Raw genomic sequence first — 27,830 nt, forward strand, 5'->3', positions numbered from 1 at the left:
TATGCTTACCGTTCTAATCGGTTTTGGCGAATACAGCCCTCAATGATCTCTTTTACCTCTGGGTCATGTACTTTCTCAAAACTGGCAGGTTTGATACCCTATATAGGAAAAATATTAGTGTGTAATGTGTTAGCAATCCTCCTTATGAGAAAAAGGACATGTATCAACATGTACACAACACTCCATACTCAAGTTAAAATAATTTATAAAGTATTTTGCTTTGAGAGTAATTATACAAGCAGTTTTATATAATAACTATATAACTCTGACCTCATATTAATTGAGAGACTAAACTGAAAAAGTTATGCCACACCATAGCACCATTTAAAAATAACTAGAAGGAAAAAGGAGCATTCATTTACAATTTAACCTTACATTTTCATGTTGATAAAATAAGCACCATAGATATGGTATGTGTCAGCTAGCAATATCCATACCGAATAGGACATACACAAAGTGTGCATTTAAAAACTAATAAAAGACATAATTATTAAGAATAATCAAGATTCATATATGTTGGTGAATGAACAATTATTGTAATGCACAAGGCAAATCATGAGTCATATAGAGGCTTACACTTGTGACTTTGCGGTAGATCTGTGCAGCATTTTGGCATTCTGAATATGGGTACTCTGAGGTAGCCATCTCCAGCATGCACATGCCAAAGGCATAAACATCCACCGATTCATCATAGTGCTCCTCATACATCTCTGGGGCCATGAACTCTGGAGTCCCTGAGAAATTAATACAACATTCGATGATGTCATGATCTCTTTCTGCAACTTTATCATATTTATCTTCTATGCTATGATAACAAGCAAAAATCGGTGAAACTAATATATTTTCATAATATGTTGATCTATGAAAGACTACTTGGTTATTTCAGCTTTTTTCCAGCCAATTATCACCATGTAAATGCTTAATTATCACAATCTTCAAGTTCGATGACTTAGTGTTATCACTTTTTTTAACCTACTGTATCACACAAGGGAATATATTATGATCAAAAGTCCAAGCCATTTCCCTAAGATTCATCTGTGAATCACAGGCACATCATCTTTGTGTTCATTAAGGCTGTTTTTTTTCCATGATTGTTTCAGCCAATTTTGCTCCTTGTTTCTGGCTTGAGCTTGGAATTACTAAGATTCAAATAAAGGATTTCTGTCACTGTGAGCAAGTATGCTGCTTCTGGGAGAATTGAGTTATGTTGTTAAAAGCAACAGTGTTATAAAAGGAAATTCTGCTACTTTTTATGTTTGCACTAATATATATCTGGCATGCTTTCCTCTCAGCCAATATTTAAACAGAAAAAAAAAAAATCAATAGGCATTGACATTTTTATGTGTGAACATACTACTGTCAATAACGTTGAACTGCAAGCAGTGCTCTTTACTGAGTTCCAAGGCAACAAAGACAATATGAGTTAAGAGAGCTTAAAGGGATAGTTACCCCAAAAAAATACAATTCAGTTATTATTTACTCACCCTCATGTTATTCCAACCTGTATGACTTTCTTTTTGCTGGAGAACACAAAAGGAGATGTTGAGGCAAAATGAAACCCTCAGTCACCATCCACTTTTATTGTATAGAAAAAAGATGCAATGAAAGTGAATGATGACTGAGACTGACATACTGCCTAACATCTCCTTTAATGCTCCATGGAAGAAAAAGTCATAGGGGTTTCACATAAAGGTGAATAAATTATTTTTGGGTGAACTGACCTTTAACTACATATAGGAAACTGCATGAAAGGCACAAACCTATGACACTCTTGGCAAAAGATGTCCGCATGAGGGTGGCAAGACCCAAGTCACCAATCTTTACTGAGCCGGTGGGGCCCGTGATGAAGATATTGTCACACTTGAGATCACGATGCATAATTGGTGGCGTACGGGTGTGTAGGAACTGTAGACCCTTAAGGATTTGCCTGCACCAGCTCCGTAGAACCTTGGGCTTCATCACTTTAAATCGCTTAAGGTACCTGTAGCAGAAGAACAGAGCATTGAGATATCCCAGTGCAAGTAATGTTATTAGTGAATTACTCTAAACAGACTTAAACTGGAAAGTTAAATGCATTGGTTTTGATGCAAGATTTACATTTAAAGTTAATTTAATTCAGTCTGGGTAATTCTTTTTAACTTGCATAGTTCATAGATCATGGCATTTCAGGCAACCTTTCCATGTTGGTATCGGTCTAATTTCGCAAGCTTCTACAAAGTGAAAAATAAATATGTGCCAAAATACAGAGTTGGATGCACAGCCTTTGACGTCAACAACAAAAGGTATGGAAAGGATTTAATTTTCCCCTTTAAAAGATGACAAGCTTATTTACTTTGCTTTTCATATATATATTACTCTCTGCAAACCTACTGTATCATAACAGACCTTCATCCCATTTTTAGGTCAAGACCCAACTGTTGAGAACCACTAGTTTAATGTAAATATTAAAGGAATTGTAACTATAAAGTCCATTCTATAAGATCGCATTCAGTAAAAAAAGAGACAAACATTAAAATATAATGATACGCACGTTTTGAGTGTTCCAGAGGTCATGAGCTCTGTCACTAGGACAATGCACTTCTTTCCTCTAAGAACAGACTCCCAGGAATCGTAGAAACGCACAATGTTGGGGTGCTGTAGACCCTTTAGCATCTCAGCCTCCTCTTTAAACCGCTGCTGCTCTGCCTTGGTTAGCTTTCGATCCTGATACATCAACAAACACATACAAAACATTAAACAATGCATAAAATATTTGTAAAAGGCTCTACTCCAAACAAGGATATTAAGTGATGAACAAATAACATTGAAAAATATTGAAAAGTTGGACTGGAATGCTAATAAACAATGTAATGCTAATAAAAACCTTTAAGGGATAGTTCACATAAAAATTTAAATTCTCTCATAATTTACTCACCCTCATGCCATCCCCGATTTGTTTGACTTTCTTTCTTCTGCTGAACAAAAACAAAGATTTTTAGAAGAATATTTCAGCTCTGCAGGTCCTCACATTGCAAGTGAAAATTTTGAAGCTCCATAAAGCATATGAAGGAAGTATAAAAGTAATCCATAAGACTCCAGTGTTTCCATATCTTCAGAAGAAATATTAAAGGTGTGGGTGAGAAACAGATCAATATTTAAGTATATATTTTTTTACATACTGCCTAGTTGGTGGGGATATGCACGAAGAATCTGAATAGCCAAAAACAAAAAAAGAATGTGAAAGTGTAGTTTGCTAGTAAAAAAGGACTTAAATATTGATCTGTTTCTATTCCACAGTTGTCAAATCGCTTCAGAAGACATGGATTTAACCACTGGAGTCATATGGATTACTTCTATAATGCCTTTAAGTGCTTTTGGAGCTTCAAAATGTTGGTACCCATTAATTGTATGGACCTGCAGAGCTGAAATATTCTTCTAGAACTCAATGTTTGTGTTCTGCAGAAGAACGAAAGTCATGCATATCTGGGATGGCATAAGGGTGAATAAATGATGAGAGAATTTAAATTTTTGGGTGAAAATTTTCTTTAATAAGTGGAATGAAAAAATTGCTCAACAAAATTAGTTTAACTCTTGAATTTCACTGCTGTAGACTTCACTTGGAATACGAAGGGAATTAGCACAGCCATGATTAGAAATTAGAATAGCATATTCATGTGTAGAATACTGTCTAGTATATCTGTATACTGCATGGTAATGAATTGTAAAATAACATATTCATGTGTTGTATATCTGTACATTGTATGGCGTTAAAGGGTATGCAACAATTTGTTTTAAAGTGAAGTAGTGTAGGTCAATTTGAATTTTACTGACGAACAATAACCTAGTACATTTTTAAAGAAAACACAACATTAGATTAGAGCACGTTTCAATGTGTGAAACAGTACCTGAGCTTGTGAGGGTGTTTACCACAATTTTGAGTAAATATAGCATGCCTTCTGTGCATCACATGCACATAGAAGGTGAGGACATCGAGTAGTACAAGATCATTTTTAAAACACAGCCATGAAATAAATGTACATACACTTTGCAACCAAAAACACTAGTGACAATAGATGTACAGAGTTTGAATGAAAAGCTATTGTTTTTGCACAGTTATTATTGCACTTTTCAGCCAACCTAACACAAGAAATAGAATTGCTATTGCTTCTGACTTCTATTTCCAAGAGGGCTCTCAACCATCCAATTAATCATGGTAATGACCAATTCATAAATATTACCAACTATTCTGTGATTTCATATAAATGTGATTTAAATTATAACGGCAAAGTACTCATAAATTACATTGTATCGCCTCATTAATTATGAATCTCCGCATTCCATGATAGCACTGAACACTTCCACAGATTTGCTCGGGAGACAAATGAGTTCCCCTTTAAAAAATGTGCTGCGAGAGAGGAATGTTCAAAGCTTTGTACCCATTCAGTTTTACTGCAAGAATGTAACCCTCCCAAATATGCAATGATATGTTGGACATCAGCGAATCTGCCATCTTTTGGTTGCTTCAATTTATCGCTCTGGCAGGTGGGGTAGAGGGAGAGATATTTGGAGGTGTATGCTGATGGCTGATCACAGCAAAATGTTTGGTTTAGCATGGACACATACACAGAATAATTCCTCCTCACACAACAGCACCACTATTACCTATTAATGACCGCCAGGTGGCGCTGACACAGAGGAGATTCTTGACAGGGAGACAACACCCAGCAGTTTTGCCTATTATCTCATTTCAGACACAGCAGCCACCATGGCCAGATTGCCCCAGTGTGGCGGATGCTGATTAAATCCCTTTGCTGGCACATAGTCGCTCTACTGGCAAACACAAGACACACTTATCCTGTCATACAAAACAGTGATGATTAGCACTGATGTTCAGCAATATGCTCACCTCAAGAAAACTGTTACTGTAATAAAATACCTTTAATGCATCAAGGTTTTGTTTAATGCCTTAATAGGCACAGCAATAAAGTAATTTTGGGCTCTTTGTATCACGGTCATTTTCTTGTGAGGACTTCAGTGGCCTTGAGTGATACCAAGCTTGTAAAGCTTGTAATCTTAAATCTGTGAGAAAATCGTCTCTGATTTCATATATTGCAAGTTGAAAGTTCAACAAAACATTTAGTCACTGTAACTGGTAAAATCACCTGTATATTAAGTTCTCACAGGTAATTTAGCACATGTAATTTAGCTGAATACAAAATAAAGTATTCAGATTCCTTGTTCCTTCCAACATCTGAAGACTTTCGGTGTTAGCTTGAATGACCAACACAAAAGAAATAAGGCAATGATAACAGTGAAATAAACAGTTTACTTAAAGAAACTGTGCTTTGTGTTTCACAAACTCACTGCATAAGATTTATAGATCTTACTTTAATTTACTTCAACAACTTAGCAATGGCCTGCTGTCTATGCAAACAGGGCTGGTTTCTGAAAGATGTTTTGTGGTGTACAATCTGATTTGCCATGTAATGAGGTTTCTCTCTTGTTAAACCTCCATGTGTAAATCATGTATTTTTTCTCTGACCTCCTCTCTCTACACTGTTCCTTAATCCATCAACAAACTAGATGTATCTTTGAGGAGTCTTCTGTGGTTTCTTGCTCTCTCTTCCTCCTCCAGTGCAAGTTAGTTATGTGTAGGCCCACACGCAATCCGTACAGAAAATAATATTTTATTGTGACCTTAAATCTGTTGATGTCACATTATTTTCTGCTTCAACCACTTCCTCTGCAATATCTGATGTCTTTGATGTCTCCTGTCCTTCATTGATACTTTCTAAGTACCACTCTGTTATTTCTGAAATTTTGCATGAGCATGTTCTTATTAAGACTAGGTCTGTTCCCTCCTCCCACATTTCCCCCTGGTATACACCTGAGATCCGGGCCTTAAAAGTCACTGGTAGACGGCTTGAGAGGCTTTACAGGAAACAGGTCTTACTGTTCAACATCTAGCTCTCATTGAACACCTCAACATATACAAAATTGCTCTGAACTCTGCACGGTCAAACTATGTCTCTACAATTACCAATAAAGCAAACAATAGGCCCATGGTTTTGTTTGACACAATAAATAAGCTCACCCAACCTCCAGCTCATGATGTCCATGCATCTGATGAGCTTTGTTGTTCTTTCCTGAATTATTTCCAGGAAAAGTTGAATGCTGTCCGCCAGTGCTTTATAGAGGAGGCTTCAGATTAATTTTTTTTGCCAGACCACTCTTGTCAATATTTGTCTAGTTTTACTCCTACAAACCCCTCCTCTATCAGTGACATAATACTGATGTCCAATTCTTAATCTTGCCGACATGATCCTGCTCCCACATCCCTCCTCAAACTCTGTCATTTCTGCACCTATCTCACATTTCATAAGCAGATCTCTAGCTTCTGCTACTCTCCCTTTACCACTGTGGCAGTAACTCCAGCACTTAAAAAAACCTAACTTGGACCCTACTGTTCTTTCTCATTTTCGCCCTCTCTAACTTACTATTCATTTCCAAAATGGAAAGAGTTGTTGCCTCCCAGTTACAATCTTTCCTTGTTCAAAATTATCTTTTGACCCCTTTCAGTCTGGCTTTCACCCACTTCACTGTATTGAAACCACCCTTGTAAGGGTTGTCAATAACCTACTACTCACTGGTGACTCTGGTTCTCTATCCATTCTTCTATTACTTGATCATAGATCTGCTTTTGATACTATTTGCCATGAATTACTTCTCTCCCACCTCTCAGATGTTGGTGTCACTGGTGTTGCTCTCTCCTGGCTTTCTTCATACTTCACGGATAGACAGTTTTATATTTCAATGCAGAATTATCAGTCACCTACTGTTTCCCTGAAATTAGGTGTCCCTCAGGGATCGGTTCTTGGACCTCTAATATTCATTATATATATATATATATATACTTCCTTTGGGTCAACACATTTGCTGCCACGGTTTCAGTTACCACTGTTATGCTGATGACATTAAAATATTTACAGCTTGTAGATCTGCTCCCACTCTCCAGACCGGTCCACTATCAACATGTGTAAATGAATAAAAAAAAAGGCTTAATTCCAACTTTCTAAAATTGAACATGGATACAAGAGATAATTATTATTGGAACACCAACACAAAAAAATCCTTCTGACTTTAATTGTGATACTGATAACACTTTCATTAAACCATCCAATACTGTAAAAAATGTGATTCCTTCCTCACTTTTGAAGCTCATATTAAATCTGTATCTAAAATTGCCTTGTTTCACCTTCGCCGCATTGCTCGCCTTCATCCCTTTATCAGTCTCAAAGACGCTGAAACAATGGTTCATGCATTTATATCCTCACATCTTGACTATTGCAATGCCCTCTTCATTGGTTTACCTGCTAACTCTATTGCTAGGTTGCAATATATTCAAAATTCTGCTGCTAGAATTCTTACACATACAAAGTGCTCAGCTCATATTACTCCATTCCTGTTTGAACTTCGCTAGTTACCAGTTTTGTTTTGCATCAAATATAAACTAATTCTGCTTATTTAAATCACTTAATGGTCTGGCACCTCACTATCTTAGTGAATTGCATCTCCCCTACAACCCGATCTGCTCGCTTAAGACTTCTGTGTCCGGACTCCTTTCTGTCTCTAGATCTCGCCTCTCTACTATGAGTGGCAGGTCATTCAGTGTATTACAATATATGGCATTCACTCCCCCTGACTCTTCGCAGCATCCCTTCTATCTCAGAATTTAAACCTCAACTTAAAACTTTTTGGTTTTCTCAGTGTTATTTATCTTAATGTGTTATGTATTCACTATCTGAACTGTTTTTTTGTGACTGTTTTTTCTTTGTGTATTATTATGTTACTATTGTAAAGCATCCTTGAGCTCTGGAAAGGCACTATATAAATTAAACATATTATTATTATTAACCCCAACAAAAGTGATGCAGATTACTGCAGAATTCAAACATCTGTTATTCAAAATTTTTGTACATACCTCAGCCCTTGCATTTTCTTTAATTTGCCTTAAATCATTAGAATTGCAAATAGAAAGAGTTCTGAATAAATATTGCTTAAAGTCAAATTAGATATGGGTTATTTTTTAATTCTTTTGATAAAGTTTTCCTGCTACAAATACTTTCTTATAGCTCTGATAATATGCTTATTATTAGCATATTTAAATCAATCCCACTGAATTTTGCAGATATCCCCCTTCAATTAGTGCAGAAAATGTTAAAAGAAGTTTAAATATTCAGTATGGGCCTAGTCTAGGTTTTAACCTAATATTCAAGATTGGGAGAGACCACATGCCAAAGATTAAGAATCTACCATTGAAAAACACATTCTGATCAACCGATAATCTGAACATTGACATATACAGTACAGTGCAAAGGTTTTAGGCACTTATGTTGCATAGTGAGGATGTCTTCAAAAATAATGGCATAAATAATTTTCAGTTATCAATTAATGTCATACTAAATCTAGTAAACATAAAAAAGCTAAATCAATATTTGGTGTGACCACATTTGCCTTCAAAACAGCAGCAATTATCCTAGGTACACCTGGATTCAGTTTTTCTTGGTTGTTGTCAGATATGATGTTCCAAGCTTCTTGGAGAATTTTCCACAGTTCTTTTATCTGTTTAGACTGTCTCAATTGCTTCTGTCTCTTCATGTAGTCCCAGACTGACTTTATGTTCAATGGGGGACTCTGTGGGGTCCATGCCATCTGTTGCAGGTCTACATGATCTTCTATCTATTCTATTTGCAAAACGAATGCTTGGGAGTCTAAAATGCATATTTCCTATTGACACACTTAAGCTGAAGATATAAATAACAATCTTAAGAGAAATGTTTTTGTGAAGCATCTTATGTGCCTAAGACTTTTGCACAGTACTATATATCTATTGTGGTTATAGCCTTGGGCGTAGGGATGTGGTAACGAGGTTTCCCTTTCCCAAATTATCAAGAACGGCATATCAACATGAAGCTTATAACATCCACAAACAACACATTTCTTGAACTCTGACCGTCTATTTCCGGCACTAAAACAAATTTTTCTGTGTTGACAGATGCTTCCTGCTTTGTGGTGCATTGAAATATCATGCTGAGCTCTGTGTTTTGTAGCTGAGACATTAACATAGGGTTTCTGAGTGTATGTGTGTGTTTGAATATTTCATCTCTGCATCTGCACACAGCCCTGCTGTTGAACTCTCTGCTAGTGTCTGAGACTGTCTTGAGTGGGCGTCTCTGTCTGTCTGCATTTCACCAGTCCTTTGAACATCACTGTAAACATTACACAAGTTGTGCATACATAACATATTAAAGATCTGGCTGCACAGTTTGGCAGTGCGTTTATTCAATTGTCAGGTAATACCATAAACAAAGTAATGCCTAAGCCAGCCAGACTCTTTCCACAAACAGAAACATTTCAGGATCGGTCATCTTGTCTAGAATTCAGTTAGGTGGTCCCACAAAAACATCCCGCATGACTGCTTACTTGAGTGCAGATGAAACTTAAGAAGTGTACATTATTCCATGTTGCGTATATAGTTTGGCTTTTAAATTGAGTTTAGCTCTGCCATTCTCCTTCACCTAACTGAATACTCTGATCCCTATGGATGTGTAAAGTGATCATGCCTATAGTCTTTTTATTATTGAGCTACATGTCTTTGGGTTTTAACTGCAATGAAGAAGTAAGGGAGGGTGAATGGTCAGCTCATATTACAAACGCATTCACTGTAATACAGCGGCATAGTAAAAACAACATAATACCCCTTAGTTTAATGCACTAGTCCTAATGAACTGATTTGCTGTCATGTGTGTATGTGTATATCAGCACCTATGCTTGTACTGTGTGTGTGTGTGTGTGTGTGTGTGTGTGTGTGTGCACAGTTAGAAAAAACAAACAAGTATTTAAGCAACTGGGAACAGAGCCAAACAGTGACAACTCACATTGTCAGCTGCTTTGGTTCCGGAAGATTTGTTCCTATTCATTTTGTCCATAGGGATTTAAAAAATTAATAGTTCAATATAGAGTTCTAAGCCATGAACTAAATCACAAGCTCTGAGATGAATCACAACATTACAAACATTGATATTAAACAAAAATATACTTCACTAAAATCATGAAATTAAAAATCATGAAAAACACAAAAGGGACAAGACTGCGCAGTTAAAAGAATTCACCCAAAAAATTATAATTCTCTCATAATTTATTAAACCTCATGCCATCCCAGATGTGTATGACTTTCTTCTGCAGAACATAAATTAAGATTTTTTGAAGAATATCACAGCTTTGTAGGTCCATAAAATGCAAATAAATGGTGACCAAAATGTTGAAGCTTCAAAAAACACATAAAAGTAATTCATAAGACTCCAGTGGTTAAATCCATGTCTTCTGAAGCAATCCAATCAGTTTTGGGTGAGAACAGACCAAAATGTTACTAATTTTTCACTTTATATCTTGGTGATCATGATTTCAAACTCAATTACACGTGCACTCAAGTACTAGGAAGTGTAATCAAGCTTGAAATCATGACTGTGCATAGAGACCGTACACAGAGAAAAGGCAGGTATATTTTTATATGTTCTCATCCAAAATCGATTACATAAATTCAGAAGACATGGATTAAACAACAGGTATCTTCTGGATTGCTTTTATGCTGACTTTATTTGCTTTTTGGAGTTTAAAATTTAAAATCACTTTTACTGTATGGACCTACAAAGCTAAGATATTCTTCAAAAAAATGTTTGTGTTCTGCAGAAGAAAGACAGTCATACACATCTGGAATGGCATGAGGGTAAATTATGAGAGAACTATTCCTTTAAATACTTTAACGAAGGAATTAACTACTCATCCCATTGCAGATGATGTAATCAAATAAATGACAGTGCAATATAAAACTGATGACTTACAGATATTGGTGAGAAGTTGAAAAACAATATATTTAAATTGTACTGCACAATATTCAATTATATACAACTATGCAAGTAGTTTGAGAGTGTGGTAACTATTAAAAATAAATTTCTCAATGGAGAAAATGAAATTAATTATTACTTCCAAACCCTACTGTTGTGATGGTACAGTAGTCAGTAGGCTACGAGAGCTTTGACTAATACTGCAGCTGAATGGGGTAAAATTAACCTACATTTCTGGAAGTAATGTAACTGAACTTGTGGATTGATTAGTTTGTTTGTTTGCACTTTATCAATCCACTTTTAGTAGCATTTAATAGTGACAAGACACATATAGATGGCTAGTTTGTTTGAGTCATACTCTGAAACTAATAAATGAATGGTTTTTAATGAGCAACTAAATGTATTAACTTTTACAAGAATTAGCCTAATAGCTAGAACAGAAACAAATACATTTACCTACTTGTAAAGAAGAACATTTAATAAATAAATGAACATGCTTGATGCAATTTTTTAGTCATCATATTCATCTTCAGCCATCGATTTTTAACAAGTTTGATTAAAAAGCAGTGTCTAGAAATGTGTTTTTTGGAAAATGATCCATACTGACACAAATTGTCAAAATTAAACAAACACATTAATATGCTTTAAAAACCTTATTGGTCAAACCCTACCCTAAATCACAATTTAGGTCTAAAATTCCCTGAATTTGATCTTATTGCATGGCAAGGACACTAAAGCTGTGTCCTTTTGCACTACAGCTGGGGCAGAAAGTTAGCTGATTGCCCGGGGTGTGTAACAGAGGGCTCAGAGCACTGCCATCAGGAGGAGGACGATGTTAACACTGAGCCAGTGCCTCAGTTTCTCTTTTACTCAGAGCCACATTATGTCACTCTACATTTCTCACAGCAACCATCACTGTACAAACCCAGCCACAACTGATGGGGTGAAAAGTTCTGCAGCACTCATGGCACATTACAGTGGATTAAATTTGTTTAGAGTGGGAGAAAGTGACAGTAGAGTACAGTAATGATGTTTTTTCTTTTTTATTGCCGATGCTTTATTTATTAAAAAAAGAGCATCAAAGGGGCAGTTTATTTTTACTTTTTCTGAGGGTAAATATAAGGATTTTTATATTCAAGTCTTTTACATTCAAGTCAGGTTAGTCAAAAGTATCAAATCGATACCAAAAATAAAAAAATAAAGATATTAGTATCCGTGTGCTGTTTATAACAGTTGGCTTGTGGCTCCTTTGTGAAGAGCATTCACACGTCATTGTAATGTGCTAAACAATCAAATACACCTTTTAGTCAAAAAGCCTGTCTTGGCAAGGTATTCATATAAACATGTTATGTCTTAAATGAATATTAACAGAAATGGGGTGACACAAACAACAAATGCGAGTCAAAATATTTAATCTGTACATTAGACCTGGCAGTATGAATGCCATGCCTTAATATTAACTTAATACTAATCAATCAACACTATTCACAATAAAAAGAGAAAACTACTCACTGAACTTAATTTAATTGTTCATTATTACTTGAATAATTGCTTTAAAAACTTGAAGAAATGTTTATTTAAATGAGCAAAAATACTTTAAAAGGCAGTTTTAATTTAATTTGATAATAGTTATTTTTATATTTAACTTGATAAACAAACAATAATGTGTTCAATAGCATATTAGTTTTGCTGTGGTGTTGAAACTGGTTATATAGAATTGTGAAATTTACTAGTATTGGTATCAATACTGAAATTTAGGTATTGTGAAAACCCTTGTCTGGCATGTGTTTTGTTGTGGCAGGAGCTGAGCCTGGGCAGACTGGTCTGGTTTGGGCTGCTTACATTCAGCCAGTTGTGTTTCTGTGCGAGTTGTGCTGTGTGTGCAGGCTTTTTGTTCTAGTCTGACAGGCACCCTCTTTAATTAACTCCCTGGATCACCCTGTTTACTCAATCACAGGGACAGGGAGAACACCCTCATAATACTGTACGCCCCATACATACACATGCATCACAAAGGCACACAACATTGCAGTTCACTTGCCAGAATAGAGCTGCAAGGAATAGGGTGCACAATCAATCTTGACACATACAATGTAATAAATTAGGAAAGACACTACGTAAAGGGCAACAAATCCGGCCCACAGACTGATTTTGAAAAAATCACGTAGCATTCTGAAACATCCGAGTGGTGAGTTTAGCTGCTGGGTTCAGTCAAATCTACAAACTTAAAAATATACAATTGAAGACAGAAGTTTACATACACCTTACCAAATGCATATAAACTCAGTTTTTAATATTTCCTGGCATTCCTGGTATTAGGTTACTTAGGATCACAACTTTATTTTAAATGTAAGAATAATAGTAAAGAGAATGATTTATTTCAGCTTTTATTACTTTCATCACATTCCCAGTGGGTCAGAAGTTTACATACACTTAGTTAGTATTTGGCAGCATTGCATTTAAATTGTTTAACTTGGGTCAAACTTTTTGGGTAGCCTTCTACAAGCTTCTCACAATAAGTTGCTGGAATTTTGGCCCATTCTTCCAGACAGAACTGGTGTAACTGAGTCAGGTTTGTAGGCCTCTTTGCCCGCACATGCTTTTTCAGTTCTGCCCCCAAAGTTTCTATCAGATTGAGGTCAGGGATTTGTGATGGCCACTCCAATAGCTTGACATTGTTGTCCTTAAGCCATTTTACCACAACTTTGGAGGTATGCTTGGTTAGCTGAAAGAAAGTTGTTTCATAAAATATATGGTGGTTTTTGGAACATTGGCTACTTCCTTGCTCAGCAGCCTTTCAGGTTATGTCGATATAGGACTCGTTTTACTGTGGATATAGATACTTGTCTACCGGTTTCCTCCAGCATCTTCTCAAGGTCCTTTGTTGTTGTTCAAGGATTGATTTGCACTTTTCGCAACAAACTATGTTCATCTCTAGGAGACAAAATGTGACTCCTTCCTGAGTTGTATGATGGCTATGTGGTCCCATGGTGTTTATACTTGCATAACATTGTTTGTACAGATGGTACCTTCAGGCATTTGGAAATTGCTCCAAAGAATGAACCAGACTTGGCGAGGTCCACAATTTTTTTTTCTGAGGTCTTGGCTGATTTCTTTTGATTTTCCCATGTCAAGCAAAGAGGCACTGAGTTTGAAGGTAGGCCTTGAAACAGGTACACCTCCAATTCAGTGCACCTCCTATCAGAAGCTAATTCACTGTCTAATTATCTGTAATTTTCCAAGCTGGAGTGGTGGTGGTGTAGTGGTCTAAACCACAGTACTGTTAAACTGGTAATCAGAAGGTTGTTGGTTCGAGCCCCACAGCCACCACCATTGTGTCCATGAGTAAGACACTTAACTCCAGGTTGCTCTGGGGGAATTGTCCCTGTAAGAAGGGCATCTGCCAAATGCATAAATGTAAATGTTAAAAGGCACAGTCAACTTAGTGTATGTAAACTTCTGACCCACTGGAATTGTGATATAGTGAATTAAATGTGAAACAATCTGTCACTAAACAATTGTTGGAAAAAATACTTGTGTCATACATATCCTAAATGACTTGCCAAAACTATAGTTTGCTAATATTAAATCTGTGGAATGGTTAAAAAATGTGCTTTAATGACATAAAGCTCATATGCACAACCTTTTTCAACAAAAGATAAATTGAATATGAAAATCAAATCTTCAAAGAAAATACACAGAGGATAAAAGTATTTTGCACAAACTCTTCTATGTTTCAAGTGTTAAATGGTGTTAAAAGCTGTATCTATTTAGGGTCTAGAGCTAGTAAAAAAAAAGTGATAACGTGAAGCACCGCTGAACCTTCATGCATTCAGTATATCCTGACTATATTTGGTTCTCTTACGAGAGGTTCTCTCGTATTGCGTAAGCTAGCTTACGCTACGGGAAAGATTAATCTTTTCTGAGATATTGAAGCCAAAAAATTATCCTTAATTTTGTATCCATTGTCAACGCAGTGCAGCAACTGCATACCTTGAGCGGGCTAGCTAGCGAGCTCATAGGTTGCTATGCGGCAACTGCTGCAGCCTATAGACGAACTTGAGTGAACTTGCGTCCAATGACAGGTGCCCGCACCGTCAATGCATCAAAGCCCGCCAAAATGGGCGTGGCTAGAGTGCATATAAGCGTAAGTTCGTAGGCTGGAACCCTGATTTTCATCTATTCAGCGAAGCTCTTCGCATCTCTGAACTGCAGTAGCCGCGTTCAGTAGCCGCCGTTCGAGGGGCATCTAGCAAGCTTGGACAGCGCTTGAAGAAGCCGGCCGTCTTCGCCACCTTCAGCCATCCTGCGAGCTACGCCATCCGGCGATGTATCCTTTTTAGAGCAAGCAAGTTCCTCAGCAAACTTCACAAAAGAGCAACAAGCGTCTTTTTTAAGATGCCTTGCACCACTTGCGCCTCATGCCGCGCCCCTCTCAGCGCCGGAGACCGCCACCTCATCTGTGCTCTCTGCCTGGGATTGGAACATGCAGAGCTCGCCCTCGCTGACAGCGGATGCGACCTCTGCGAGGAGCTTCCGATGTCGACCCTGCGGGCTCGACTGGAAGCACTCAAAACCGAAGCCGCCGCGCCGCCTTTCGTTTCGCCACGCAGAAAGAAGCGCCGCTCCCAAAGGCTGCCGGAACCGGTGTTAGAAGCGACTACCTCGCCGGAGCCTCTCCCTCGAGCCTCGCTTTCACCCTCCCCGCCCTCCCGGGACGCGCAGTTGCCGCCGAGCGGCCGCACTGTTGCCATCTTAGATGACGAGGCGGAGGATAAGGGCTGCTGTTCCATCATGGCTTCGGACAGCGAGGAGTGGTCAGGCACCCAAGCCTCCTCCTCGGCCCAGGAATCCAGCAGGACCCGCGCCGGAGTCGAGGAAGATCTAACACGCCTCCTCACACAGGCCGTCGACCGCCTCGGGCTCAAGTGGTCACCGCCCTCTGAGCAGGCTCCCAACAGACTTGACGGCTGCTTTCTTCAGAGCCGTTGCCGCACGGCGCCCGCGGCCCGGGCCGCGCCCTTCCTGCCGGAACTCCATGCCGACCTCTCTAAATTGTGGAACGCGCCTCTCTCGGCCAGGAACCGATCCCACGTCTCCACCTCTCTTGCTCTGGTGGATGGCGCCACCGAGAGGGGCTACTCTTCCATCCCCCCGGTCGAGGATTCGGTAGCAGCACACCTTTGCCCGCCCTCCGCGAGATGGCGGTCTAAGCCTGTGCTCCCGTCTAAGGCCTGCAGAACTACTTCCGCCTGTGTTGGCCACGCCTATGCCGCCGCCGGCCAAGCCGCATCTGCTCTGCATTCCATGGCCGTTTTACAGATCCTCCAAACGGACCTTCTCCGAGAATGGGATGAGAAAGGCAGGCACCCAGAGGCTGTTTCAGATCTAAGGAGCGCGACGGATCTCGCCCTTCGCGCTACCAAAGCTGCAGCTCAAGCCCTAGGGAAGTGCATGGCCACGCTGACTGTGACCGAGAGACACCTATGGCTAACACTAGCCGATATGGGAGAAGCTGAGCGCTCCACGTTCCTCAACGCGCCGCTCTCTCCGTCCGGTCTCTTCGGTTCCACGGTGAGTGGCATTGTTGACCGTTTTTCATTAGTCCAGAAAGCCACCCAAGCCATGAATCTCTTCCTGCCGGCCGCCCACGTGACCAGCCTCCTGCACAAGCCTCTTCTCAGCGCCCAGCTCAGCAAAGCCAGACTTCTCAGCGGCGACAGGGCGGCCGCCCTAGAACGCACTCAGACAGCCGCCCCCCTGCGGGCCTCGGCCTAAGATTGCGCTGAAACCTGAGCAACCGAAGTCCTCCTAGCTTTGTTAAGGAAACGACGGCTCAGTCCCGCCGCGGCCGGACCACCGTCAAAGCTTCGCCCCCTGTCAGTCCCCTTCTCTCAGGCTACTGCAGTGGTGGATTCAGCAGCCAACAAGCCGGTGATACTACCCGCTTGCCTGCACTCAAATGCCGTTTTCACGGCGAACAAAAGAAATTTTGGGAAAAGCAAACATGCCTTATGTGTAGAAAATGTGCCCACAATCCAGTGTTCACCCCTACACACAAGCATTACACTTCCCGTGTCCCTATCAGAGCCCACTCACATAAAGCAGGCACAGCCAGCTCGAGTGTTAGAGTCAATAAACGCGCCCACGAATCCGTGCGCGCGCCCCTTCTCTGCCCGCTCTGTCACACGGCCAGCAAACACCTCTCTGTATATAAGTCCCATGCCCGTGACTATGCTCGCGCATCACTTCACAGATGTGACTCTTTCCCCATTCACCTCAATCGGGAAGTCACTCACAGAACAGCCTGTCCCTGCTGTCTGCGAGCAGTCATGCATAAGCAGAGTAAGCGGCTCACACATTCTGTTCAGCTCGCTGTGTGCGGCAATCAGGGCGACTTGGCCATTCACCCTCTAGCGTTACGCTTCAAAGCGTGGAAAGCTATCCCAGGGATTTCCAAATGGGTGTTAAGCACAATAAAACAGGGCTATTTGCTACAGTTCGATCGCCGCCCTCCCCGCTTCAGAGCGCGGCTTGAAACTACTGTGAACACGGAAGCAGCCTGCATGCTTCCTTCAGAAATAGCAAACCTTCTGTGCAAAAGGGCCATAGAGAGAGTGCCACCTTCTCTGAGCGAGTCAATAGTCACAGAAACAATATTTCCCCAGGGGAATGGTCCCTGCACGCTCAAACAGTCCAGAAGTTATGGAGTATATTCGGCAGAGCAGAGATAGACCTCTTTGCGTCAGAAGAGAATTCTCACTGGCCAGTATTTTTCTCGAAAAGCGAGGACGCGCTGGCCCAGGACTGGCCCAACCGCCCGCTTTACGCCTTCCCTCCCGTCTTGCTATTGCCACAGGTAATGCAGAGGATCAGGGAAACACGTCACTCGGTGCTCCTCATAGCCCCGCGCTGGGAGAATCAGACATGGTTCCCGGAGCTTACGCAGCTGTCACTGACAGCCCCGTGGCCCATTCCAGTGAGAGCAGATCTCCTCTCTCAAGCTCGCGGCACGATCTGGCATCCCCACCCAGAGCGCTGGGCGCTGCACGCGTGGGTGATCAACGACTACCCGTCGCTTTGCCAGAAGGAGTAATAAACACTATCATACACGCTAGAGCCCCTTCCACGAGAAGGCTCTATGCGTCCAAATGGTCTGGTGTTTTCAAAATGGTGCACCGACAGAGACCTGGACCCACGGACATGTGGGGTGTCGTCGCTGCTCGTGTTTTTACAAGAGCTGCTGGATAAGGGCAGATCCCCATCCACGCTCAAAGTGTACGTGGCGGCCATCGCGGCGTTCGCTGAACCCCTGCACGGCCAGTCACTGGGAAAAAATGAGCTGGTCATCCGCTTCCTCAGGGGAGCTAGAAGGATGAACCCCCCGCGCCCCCCATCGGTTCCTATCTGGGATCTTTCCGTAGTTCTCGAAGCTATGAAAGCCCCCCCTTTCGAACTGCTTCAATCCGTGGATTTGAAATACCTTTCACTCAAAACCGTTTTTCTGACTGCCCTGTCATCAGTTAAACGTGTGGGAGACCTTCACGCGCTGTCTGTCAGCGCTGCGTGTCTTGAGTTTGGACCAAGTGACTCCAAGGTCATTTTAAAGCCTAGACAAATATTATTCCCCCACTCACAAGGGCTCCCCCGGGTCCCCCCACCCCCGGGGCTCATGCAGTGGATGCTTGGCGCGCACGGCGTTGACAATGGGTTCCCGTAGCGTAAGCTAGCTTACGCAATACGAGAGAACCTCTCGTAAGAGAACGAATCGGTTACCTTACGTAACCTCGGTTCTGTCTAGAAGAGGGAACGAGTATTGCGTAGCCGGCCGTGCTCGCGCCACGAGCGATTTTTGCTTCATTCAATGAAAACCAGGGTTCCAGCCTACGAACTTATGCTTATATGCACTCTAGCCACGGCCATTTTGGCGGGCTTTGATGCAGTGACAGCGTGGGCGCCTGTCATTGGACGCAAGTTCACTCAAGTTCGTCTATAGGCTGCAGCAGTTGCCGCAGAGCAACCTATGAGCTCGCTAGCTAGCCCGCTCAAGGTATGCAGTTGCTGCACTGCGTTGACAATGGATACAAAATTAAGGATAATTTTTTGGCTTCAATATCTCAGAAAAGATTAATCTTTCCCGTAGCGTAAGCTAGCTTATGCAATACTCGTTCCCTCTTCTAGAGAGAACCGAGGTTACGTAAGGTAACCGATTCGTTCTATTTACAGATGTGTGTCAGCATTCACAATTGCGAACATCATCAAATCAGTTTGTTATTCACAACACACCACAAATACACAATATTTGCAGGACAAGGAAATGCTAAGAACTGTCATTTTTAAGAACTGACAGTTTAATAATATATATACACACATAATATATGTTTTCTTATGCAAGTTGATATTATCAAAGTTACAGATTTTAGCAGATCTTAGGCCCCTTTTACACCTTGCATTATGTGTGTTTCGTATTCGGCTAGTCTCTTAATATACTTGCTGCACTGCATTTACATCTTGCAGTCAAATGTGTCTCCACTGTGATTGGAAAGAGATCTATTTATAGTTTCCCATCCAATCTGAAAATGTCAAAGTCTGTAACTGAAAATTCTCTGTTTTTTTGAGAATATTAAACACATTGATGGATAATTAAAATGCTTTCCATCATTTTGACATTTAGGGTTTTTCCTTTGAAAACTTTTTGCCGGTTGCCAAAACTACATTTCGGATCACCAAATCTAATTTAATAATATTCGTCTCACGTTCTAAATATGCTTCTCATTTGAAACACACAAGGGAAGCCTGGTTTCACGTGAGTGTTGTACAACATATAGTGATTAAAAAACGGGGTGGAGACGCAAGCAAGTGTGGATTTGATGGGAGATATTCCAAATGTATTCCAATGGAATAATTCATGGGATATTGTTAATTGTTCGGGTGACCGTGGTGTCTGTTGTGTTTCTAGCGCTGCAACTTACGATTATTTAGATAATCGATTAATCTAACAATTAGTAAAATGTTGCTATTATTGCAATGATTAATCGTTAGCTGTTAACTGATTATTCAGCTTGTGCCCTGACTTAAAAGGTTGTGTTAAACATGCTTACTAACAATAAAGAAAAAAATCTTTTAAAAATACCTCTAAATGATCCTATAAAATCCTATTGTTATTAAATGTTTTTGTCTTGTTTTCCATTTAAAATGGTCTAAAAATCCTTAAAACAAGATACATTTACTTGAGAAGCAACATATAAGGTATTTAGATTTGCTTTAAGAGAATGTCTCTTAAATATAAGTGTATTTTGTATATAAGTGTATTTTTTCACTTGGTTATAATTCTGCGAGAGCAGTAAATACAAAATATACTTATATTCAAGATCTATTCTCTAAAAGCAAGTCTAAATATCTTATAAGCTGCCTCTTAGGTGAATGCATCTTTTTTAAAGGATTTAAATTTTTTATATTTTATTCAACATTCTCAGGTAATATTTTTTTTCTTCTGCAGTATAGCTGCTAAAGAAAATATACATTGTTTTTATAGGAGTTTTAGATATTTATATTGGAAAATAAGCCAAAACAAATCAAAAACGTATTTTGTTGAATAATGGGGTGAAGACTACCCTCTCTCACCTTTCTTTTAACTGACAAAAACAACCTCTCTCTGATTAATAAAGCTGCATATTGACAATTTTCTTCACGATAAGAAACAAACACATACATTATGATTCAATAAGTCGTGAGCCATCACATTAAAATCTAGCTGCATTAAGTGTGTGCTCAATGTATGAGCGTCCCCGTGACAGAGTGTGCCTTTAGCCGTGGTGCAATTTCAATCTTCCCCTCTTAAATTGGGACATTCGCGCAACTCATAGAAGAGGTGCTGACCGTACAGAGAAATGTCAGTTTCGGAGTTTGTAGTTATTTACATGATCTGCTTCCATATTGAATCTGAACTTGAATAAAGCTAAAATGCATTAAACTGCATTAAAGATATAATGCCGGGGTGTTTACTTCAAAGATGCTCGACACGCAAGTTTTGCTCCAGCTCCACTTACTCCTGCTTACTCTTACTGCATTATAATTCCCTCATACTTTGCGATCTACATCACCTGAAGCTGTGAAAATTTAGAGTGCATCTGGACTGTGAGCTGTGTTTTCTTCCTTTCCTCAATCAGGCACGAACTGCAGTGCTGCTCTTGTGCATCATCATTAGAGTTTAATGTGATCTCATGTAACGTTAAAAGAGATCAAACAACTATTAAAAAAAATGACAATTTCTGTCAACAATTTTTAATTATTGACGTTGTCGATAAGTTTAGCCTCTGGATAATGCCCCCACAAAAAAGTGATTGAAGAGCCCTGGTCTGTGTGTTAGTGTGTTATGTGCTAGGCTTTCTGAGCTTCATACAGAAGAGAAAAAAGGGAGGGACTGACAGTGGCTGAACATCTATTTCCCACTCTTTCAAGTGTATTAGCACAGCTAATCCCTATCTCTGCAGTCCCTCTCCTTTGTGTACATGTACTTACTGTAGATGTGTGTGTGTGTGTGTGTGTGTGTGTGTATGGACACACTCTCTCACACATATAAGGTTTATTTTAAAGGCCTTGAATAGCTAATCAATCCATATCAGATTAATGAAAATAAATTGCACATAAATGGTAAAACAATCAACATATAAACTAAGCAATATAAGCACTGCTCACATTTCATACTGCACTGATGTTAGTAACAGATTTTGAAGCTTTTAAAGGAAAGGCGTCATTAAAAGGCATGCAGGCCAGGCGGAACCATATTTAACAGACAACCTGGATGCTGTGGCTGAATATGTGTTTAGCCATCTCTGCTCAGCATATTTAGTTGCAAAAATAGCCAAATTCACATTACAGGGTTATGCTCTTTTCTGTTTTTATCAGGATTCAAGCCATTTATACAGAAAACTTAACCACCGAAATAACAAAAGGAGTCTTCTAACTTTTACTGGCACAGTGATTTTGTGGAGAACAGCATTATGAATTTTGTAATAACCCATGCCTTCCTTTATTCTCTGACATTTACTCCATCTAACATGCATTTTACCGGCTAGATTCTTTCTTTCAAATCTACTGAATAAAATGAATGTAAGAAACAAGGAAGAATTTGATACAAAATCAGAAACAAATGTGAAAGCAATCCAGGCCTCACACCTCAATTAACATGAATAGGTTATTCAAAGTAAAGCCTGAGAACTCCCATGTGACTCGGCCAGTCAACATTTGAGAACATCCATGCAATAATACATATAATCTCACTTATTGCACGTTCCCTGAATAATAAGCACTGGATTATAGAAAGCAATGTACAAAAACACAATGTATGTGTGTGTATATATATATATATATATACATTTATTTATAAAACACGAAGAAGCCATCAAAGACGTCTATCTAGAACAGTTATAAAACAGTGCAGACGGACACAAAAATGCACTCAATGTGAACGGCCCCTCAGTGTAAGACTAAGGGGGCTTTCACACTTGGTTCGATTGCCTGTTCCGAACCCGAGTTCGATTGCTCCCCCCTCCCCCCTGCCCCCGATGGACTGTGTTCACATTATATATTTGTATCCGAACCGCGGTACGCTTGCGTCATCAAGCTGCAGCTGGTGCGTAATCGTGTTGCTTGATAACCGCAAAATGAAAAGGCGTCAAAATGAATAGACTTGCTCGGTTCACATTTGTTCTTCTTTTTTTTAACCTTTGGTTTTGTTTTCAACATCAAGATACAGAAACACACTTGCGTCTGTCTGCCGCAAAAATACTGAAATCGTTCAAAAGACAGCGGGCTGTCCGCCGAAGACAATTTTTGCGAAGGCAAGCAGAAATCATCTCTCTGCTTGCAGTGCGTGTGCGGCAATCCCGCTTTTCGTCAAGGTAAGTGTATACACACACACACACACACACACACACACACACACACACGCACGAAAGAGCTAACGTTTATCAAATATTTTGTAGAGTTAAGTGTTAGGATAGGAACTTTTTTAGGAACTGTTTTGATGTTTACTTGTGTTTAGTTTTCACTAGCTAACAAGGTTTCAATTTCATCGGAAGACCAAAGTAAACCCTTTCCGCTCATTTTGAAAGTGACGCATGTGAGACTGATTATACGTCATCAATAGCGGTTCACTTCCGCGGTTTGGTTCGATTGCGTTCATATCAGCAGCGAACCGTACTGGAGTTCACATGAACCGTACCCCAGACCACCTTTTTAAGCGGACCCGAGTATGGTTCGCGGGTGCGCACCCGAGTTCGGAAGACAGCGTTCACATCATCCAAACGAACCGAACTCTGATGTCATTCGAACCCGTGTGCGCACCAAAAGTGCTAGTGTGAAAGCCCCCTAAAACTCTTTAGAAACGTTTGATCACACTTGCCTATTCTTTATTATTTGTTACTGCACATCATCAAATCTAAGAAGTAACACAAAAGTATGGAAATTATGCAGTGACCAAAACAAATTAAATCAGAAAATTCTTCTATTTCAACTTCTTCAGTGTAGCCTTTTGTCTATTCCAGCTATTCAGTTCATTTTCTCAATCAACTTCAGGTGCATCCTGGGATGCTTTTTAAACTGTATTGAATGATTTCATAGCTGGACACTTGTTGGCTACTTTTTGTTAAAAACAACTTAACAAATAAGTAAAAGGTTTGTATCTATAATTAGGCACAATTTATTTTTGAGTACGGTACAGAAATAATCCCAAGCGTTTGACCATAAGCTCTTTATTTAGATCAAAAGGTTTTAAGAGAAACAAACTTAGTTAGTGTTCTTTGGACTGGTTGTGTAGGCTATATATATTTTATAAGTTCTTGATATTAATTTTATTTACTAACTTTTACTATTTTTATTTGATTTGTACTGTGTCTTGCTATGTTTTTCTATTGCTGTAGAACTGAGTTTCAATATTTATTTTACATTATAAAGCTTAAAGTAACCATTTAAAATGAAGGACAATTTAGAAATTTTACCTAACAATTTGGTCAAATTAGCTTCAGAAAAAGTGACTTTAGCTGAAAGGTGAGTAGTTTGCATCCCTGGTTTAAATACCACACCAAATCTGATATTTCCTGACAGAGAGATGTGTTTGAGTATTATGTGGTGAAAAGGCTTGTTCGAGATAAGCAAGTTCTGTGCAGAACCGATCACCGGTGATCACCGGTAGGTGCATGCCAGTTAAAAATCTGTCTGACTTGCTGTGGTGTCATGAAGACGTATGTCAAAAAAGCAAGGTGGCCGCAGTTTAAGCAGGCAGGCAGCGCAGTTGCTTTTTCCGAGTTGCACGAACTGCAAGCACGATGGGAAATGACTGGCTGGCAACAAAGCTTAATGCTCATTGGCTTAAACAACCATGATGTTTTGTTATCTTCCAAAATGTTAAAATTTTTTATCTATAATATCATGTTTTTATGTGTATAAATTCTATGTGAATATTCACAACACTGACAATCTCTGCATGGGAAATGTGATCGGTATCATATTTCTGTGCCACTTGCCTGCTACAACTGCGGCTGCCTCGCTTTCGCAGGAGTATTTTTGACATACATGGTCATGATATTGCAGCAAGTCATACAGATTTCTAACCGGCATGCTCCTGTCGGTGATCACCGGTGATCGGTTCTGCACAGAGCTTGCCCATCTCAAATGAGGCTAATGAAATGCATGCTGTTTTTTCTTCAATCATTGGATTGGATCATAAGCAGAGAATGTGAAACATAAGTAGCCTACTGTCGCTCACATGTTGCATGTTTTAAAAATGCACTCTTGAAACAATTTAAAATATGTTTTCACTGTAATGTTCTAATTGCAAAATAGACTGCAGAACATTATTAAATTTAATTTGATACTAAGTGAACACTAATGAAATTTCTGAATTTTGTTTTAGCCACATTCAAACAGCCCACCTGTTGGCCAGTGACAGTTAACTGGTTTAAAATGGGGATATAAGACCCATTTTCCAAGTCTCTGTAGCACGCCCATTTTCACCAACAGTCACCAAAAAGTACATATAGTTCTCATCAAGCCAGACAACCTTCATAATTATAGTCATTAGGTCCGCCCAACAGGAAGTCAGCCGTTTTTGATTTTTTAAATATTGCAGTCTCTGAACTTTTAAAAAACTCCTCCTAGGTGATTCATGAGACTGTCACCACATTTAGACAACATTATGCCAAGACAATGAAGATGCTAAATTGCAAACAAATTTTGATAGATCGAATGGTGTTGCCATGGTGAAGAATTAAATTAATGGCGAAAATTGGGAAACAGGAAATGTCTCAAATCTTCTGTTTGCAATGTGTGATTTAGATCAAAATTAAGATGCATGTTTTGTCTTGGGGGCTAATCACATGGATTTGACTATTTTGGATCATGGTCATAGCACCACCACCTGGCAGCAGGAAATGTGGCTCTTACAACAGACTTTAAAGTAGTCCTCTTATATTGACCCACATTGGTTCAAAATAGTTTAGAATAATGTCAAATTCATGTGCCCACCTTGCATTGTTTTCCGAAAGCCACCGGGTTGGACCAGTTGTGCTTGGGCCCATCATCGCTGCTTGCAGCTATATTTATAACCTGTTTTTCTATTGTTTTTTGGAACAGTCTCACTTGATCAGAGCCATGAACTGCATGCAACTTCAACCTTTTAATCAATAATCTGAGACAGAAAGCCTTTTATGTAGCTGATGTTAACCTCTGCAAATTGATCTTATTGGCTATTTATTGTGCAAAGTGTCATTTTAGTGGTGAAATACAGCAGGGTTTCCTCTGAGTGGGGCATTTTGCATGCTCTGAATGACTTTGATTCATGAGAGGATTAAAAAGACATGTGGAACGAAAACATTTCTGATTGCATGCTGGCTAAGCTATTGTATGTTGTTGTGATATGCAGTCAGTGCAGCCCCAGAGCCAGCTTCTACTTATGTGCACCCCTGTGTTGACAAAGGCATCGTGAGTCAGTTAGGTCCCTGACACAAAACCAATAATTCAATGTCGCATTTTGCGAGCTTTCCAGGAAAATACAATCCACAGTGGGCAACAATAGGTTCAGCATAGTGGAAAAAGGCAAAAAATTCCACATCAAAACAAGACAGCCTCTTTGAGCCTTGTTGTTTTTCTAGTTCATTGCACTGTGAGTAGGCTTGACCCTTGTCTCCCACGGATACTCTCTCTGTGTAATCTATAGAGCTATTGAGCTCAGATTTTGAAAACACTTTTTTTCTCTTGTTCTCAGTGGACTCAACTGTAACAGTTTCAAGAGAAACACAAGAGGCTAAGATTTCACCGACAAGCTCAGAAAACACCGAGTAACAGCATCCTAATTCAAACCAGCAGGGCTGAAGCACTTAGACTGTAAAACATGATACAACTAAAATTCCTGTGTATCAGCGAAGAAAATATACATACAAATATTTGCTACTAAAGTATGTTGGGCATATTAAGAAGGTAACCTCAAGTTAGTTTGTACACATGGCTCACCTGTAGTTCACACCAGGCGACTTCCACCCAGGTTTCTGTATCCAGACCTTTGTAAACTGTTTTGAATGCTCCTCTTCCAAGCTCTATGTCAAACTTGAGAAATCGTCCACTAGGTGAAGTGGCAACAGCCTTCATCTCGGCCTCCTCCTCTTGCTCCCGATCTCTCTCCTTCCCCTTTAGAGTGGAAGCTGAAAGTGCGCTCTTATCAGGGTCCTGGGTACTATGAGTGCCATCTTCACCCAAGGCGGTCGAGGTGCTGGGGGGTAGCTGCTGGGCTCCGCTGTTGAAAACAGAGTCCGAGGAACAAAACTTGAGGTGAGGGGCACTGTGAGGAGTATCGGGGGTTTCTTCCACCTCGTCATCTTCTTCGCATATCTCCACACTCTTTCTAAAGAAGCGCTTGTTCTCGCGTCTCCGGCAAGGCTCGTGGTTTGCCGGGAAGGAGGGCATGAAAAAGGTCAGAGGTCTAATGGGCACTTCAGTTTCTTTACTGTCCTCCACTCCTCCTCCACCTCCACATGCTCCCCATGCCCTCCTTTCCTGAGTCTGTGAGGAAGCAAAATCAGAAGGAGTGCTGTGCATTCCCTCTCTCTTGCAGATGGCCTTGTTCCCCTGGTCACTCTCCTCCTCCCTTTCTCCATCAGGTTTCTCTCCAGGGGACTCCTCGGTGGCAGTGGGCTCTCCTGGGTCTGTCGCCATGGCGATTGACCTTTCCCACTCCTCCTCCTCCTTCGCCGCCTGCCCCTCCTGTGCTCTGACTCTCTGTCAGTCCCCGTCTCTCTTTCTCTGTGATCGCCCTCTCACACTGTTATGAAGTTCCTCAGCCGTCCATCCAGTGTTGCCAGTTTTCAGCTCCACAAATTAGACCGTCTTTCCCTTTGCTCTTATCTTCCACGTTGTCTTGAGTTCACAGAAGTATCAGAGGGTGCTTGTTCTCTTAGTATATCCTTACAGTTTGATTCTATTAGTTCTTACAATGTAATTTCCTTATCTCCATTTCCTTCCTACAGTTTCTTCTGGCTTGTTCAGAGGTGAAAGATTTAGAGGAAAATTACCTCCTTCAGCGAACGAGGGGGATTTTCAGGTGTACCCTATGGAAGAAAAACATAGGGCCTCATTATTCAGTATTCGGCTCAAGTAACAGCAATTATAGAATGAATGAACAAATATGGAGTTTCTGGGCCAATATCGATAATAGGGATTTGCCAGTGTGGCCGACTAAATGACTAGTCATCCAACAATTGACTAGTCGATTAGTGAGGTCCACTACTAACGTTAATAATTTTAGTGGCGGTGGTTTTATTGGAGGACGCAATTCTCATATTAATTGAAAGACGCTACTTCTGAAAGAGCGTTTTTGCGTGAAGAAAGCTTGCTGTGCATAACAGTGAATAAGAGTAAAACCCTCTTCAAGATGTTTAGTCACTTTAATGCTTA

At 40.1% G+C, this 27,830-nt stretch overlaps 1 protein-coding gene across 1 annotated transcript in view; it reads right to left on the reverse strand.

Annotated features, from left to right (window-relative positions):
• LOC127619050 (serine/threonine-protein kinase WNK3-like) overlaps window positions 1-27,209 on the reverse strand; it is a 49,671-nt gene extending 22,462 nt beyond the window's left edge. Inside the window, exons 1-5 of the mRNA XM_052091771.1 lie at window positions 26,394-27,209; window positions 2,531-2,703; window positions 1,761-1,981; window positions 577-734; window positions 10-98 (exon numbers count right to left, since the gene is read on the reverse strand). Coding sequence (XP_051947731.1) covers window positions 10-98; window positions 577-734; window positions 1,761-1,981; window positions 2,531-2,703; window positions 26,394-27,092 — 1,340 coding nt within the window. The 5' untranslated portion in view covers window positions 27,093-27,209. The remainder of the gene's footprint in view (window positions 1-9; window positions 99-576; window positions 735-1,760; window positions 1,982-2,530; window positions 2,704-26,393) is intronic.
• Between the last annotated feature and the right edge of the window lie 621 nt (window positions 27,210-27,830).

Source organism: Xyrauchen texanus, chromosome 25 (genome assembly GCF_025860055.1).
Source record: "Xyrauchen texanus isolate HMW12.3.18 chromosome 25, RBS_HiC_50CHRs, whole genome shotgun sequence".
NCBI classification, from domain to species: Eukaryota; Metazoa; Chordata; class Actinopteri; order Cypriniformes; family Catostomidae; genus Xyrauchen; species Xyrauchen texanus.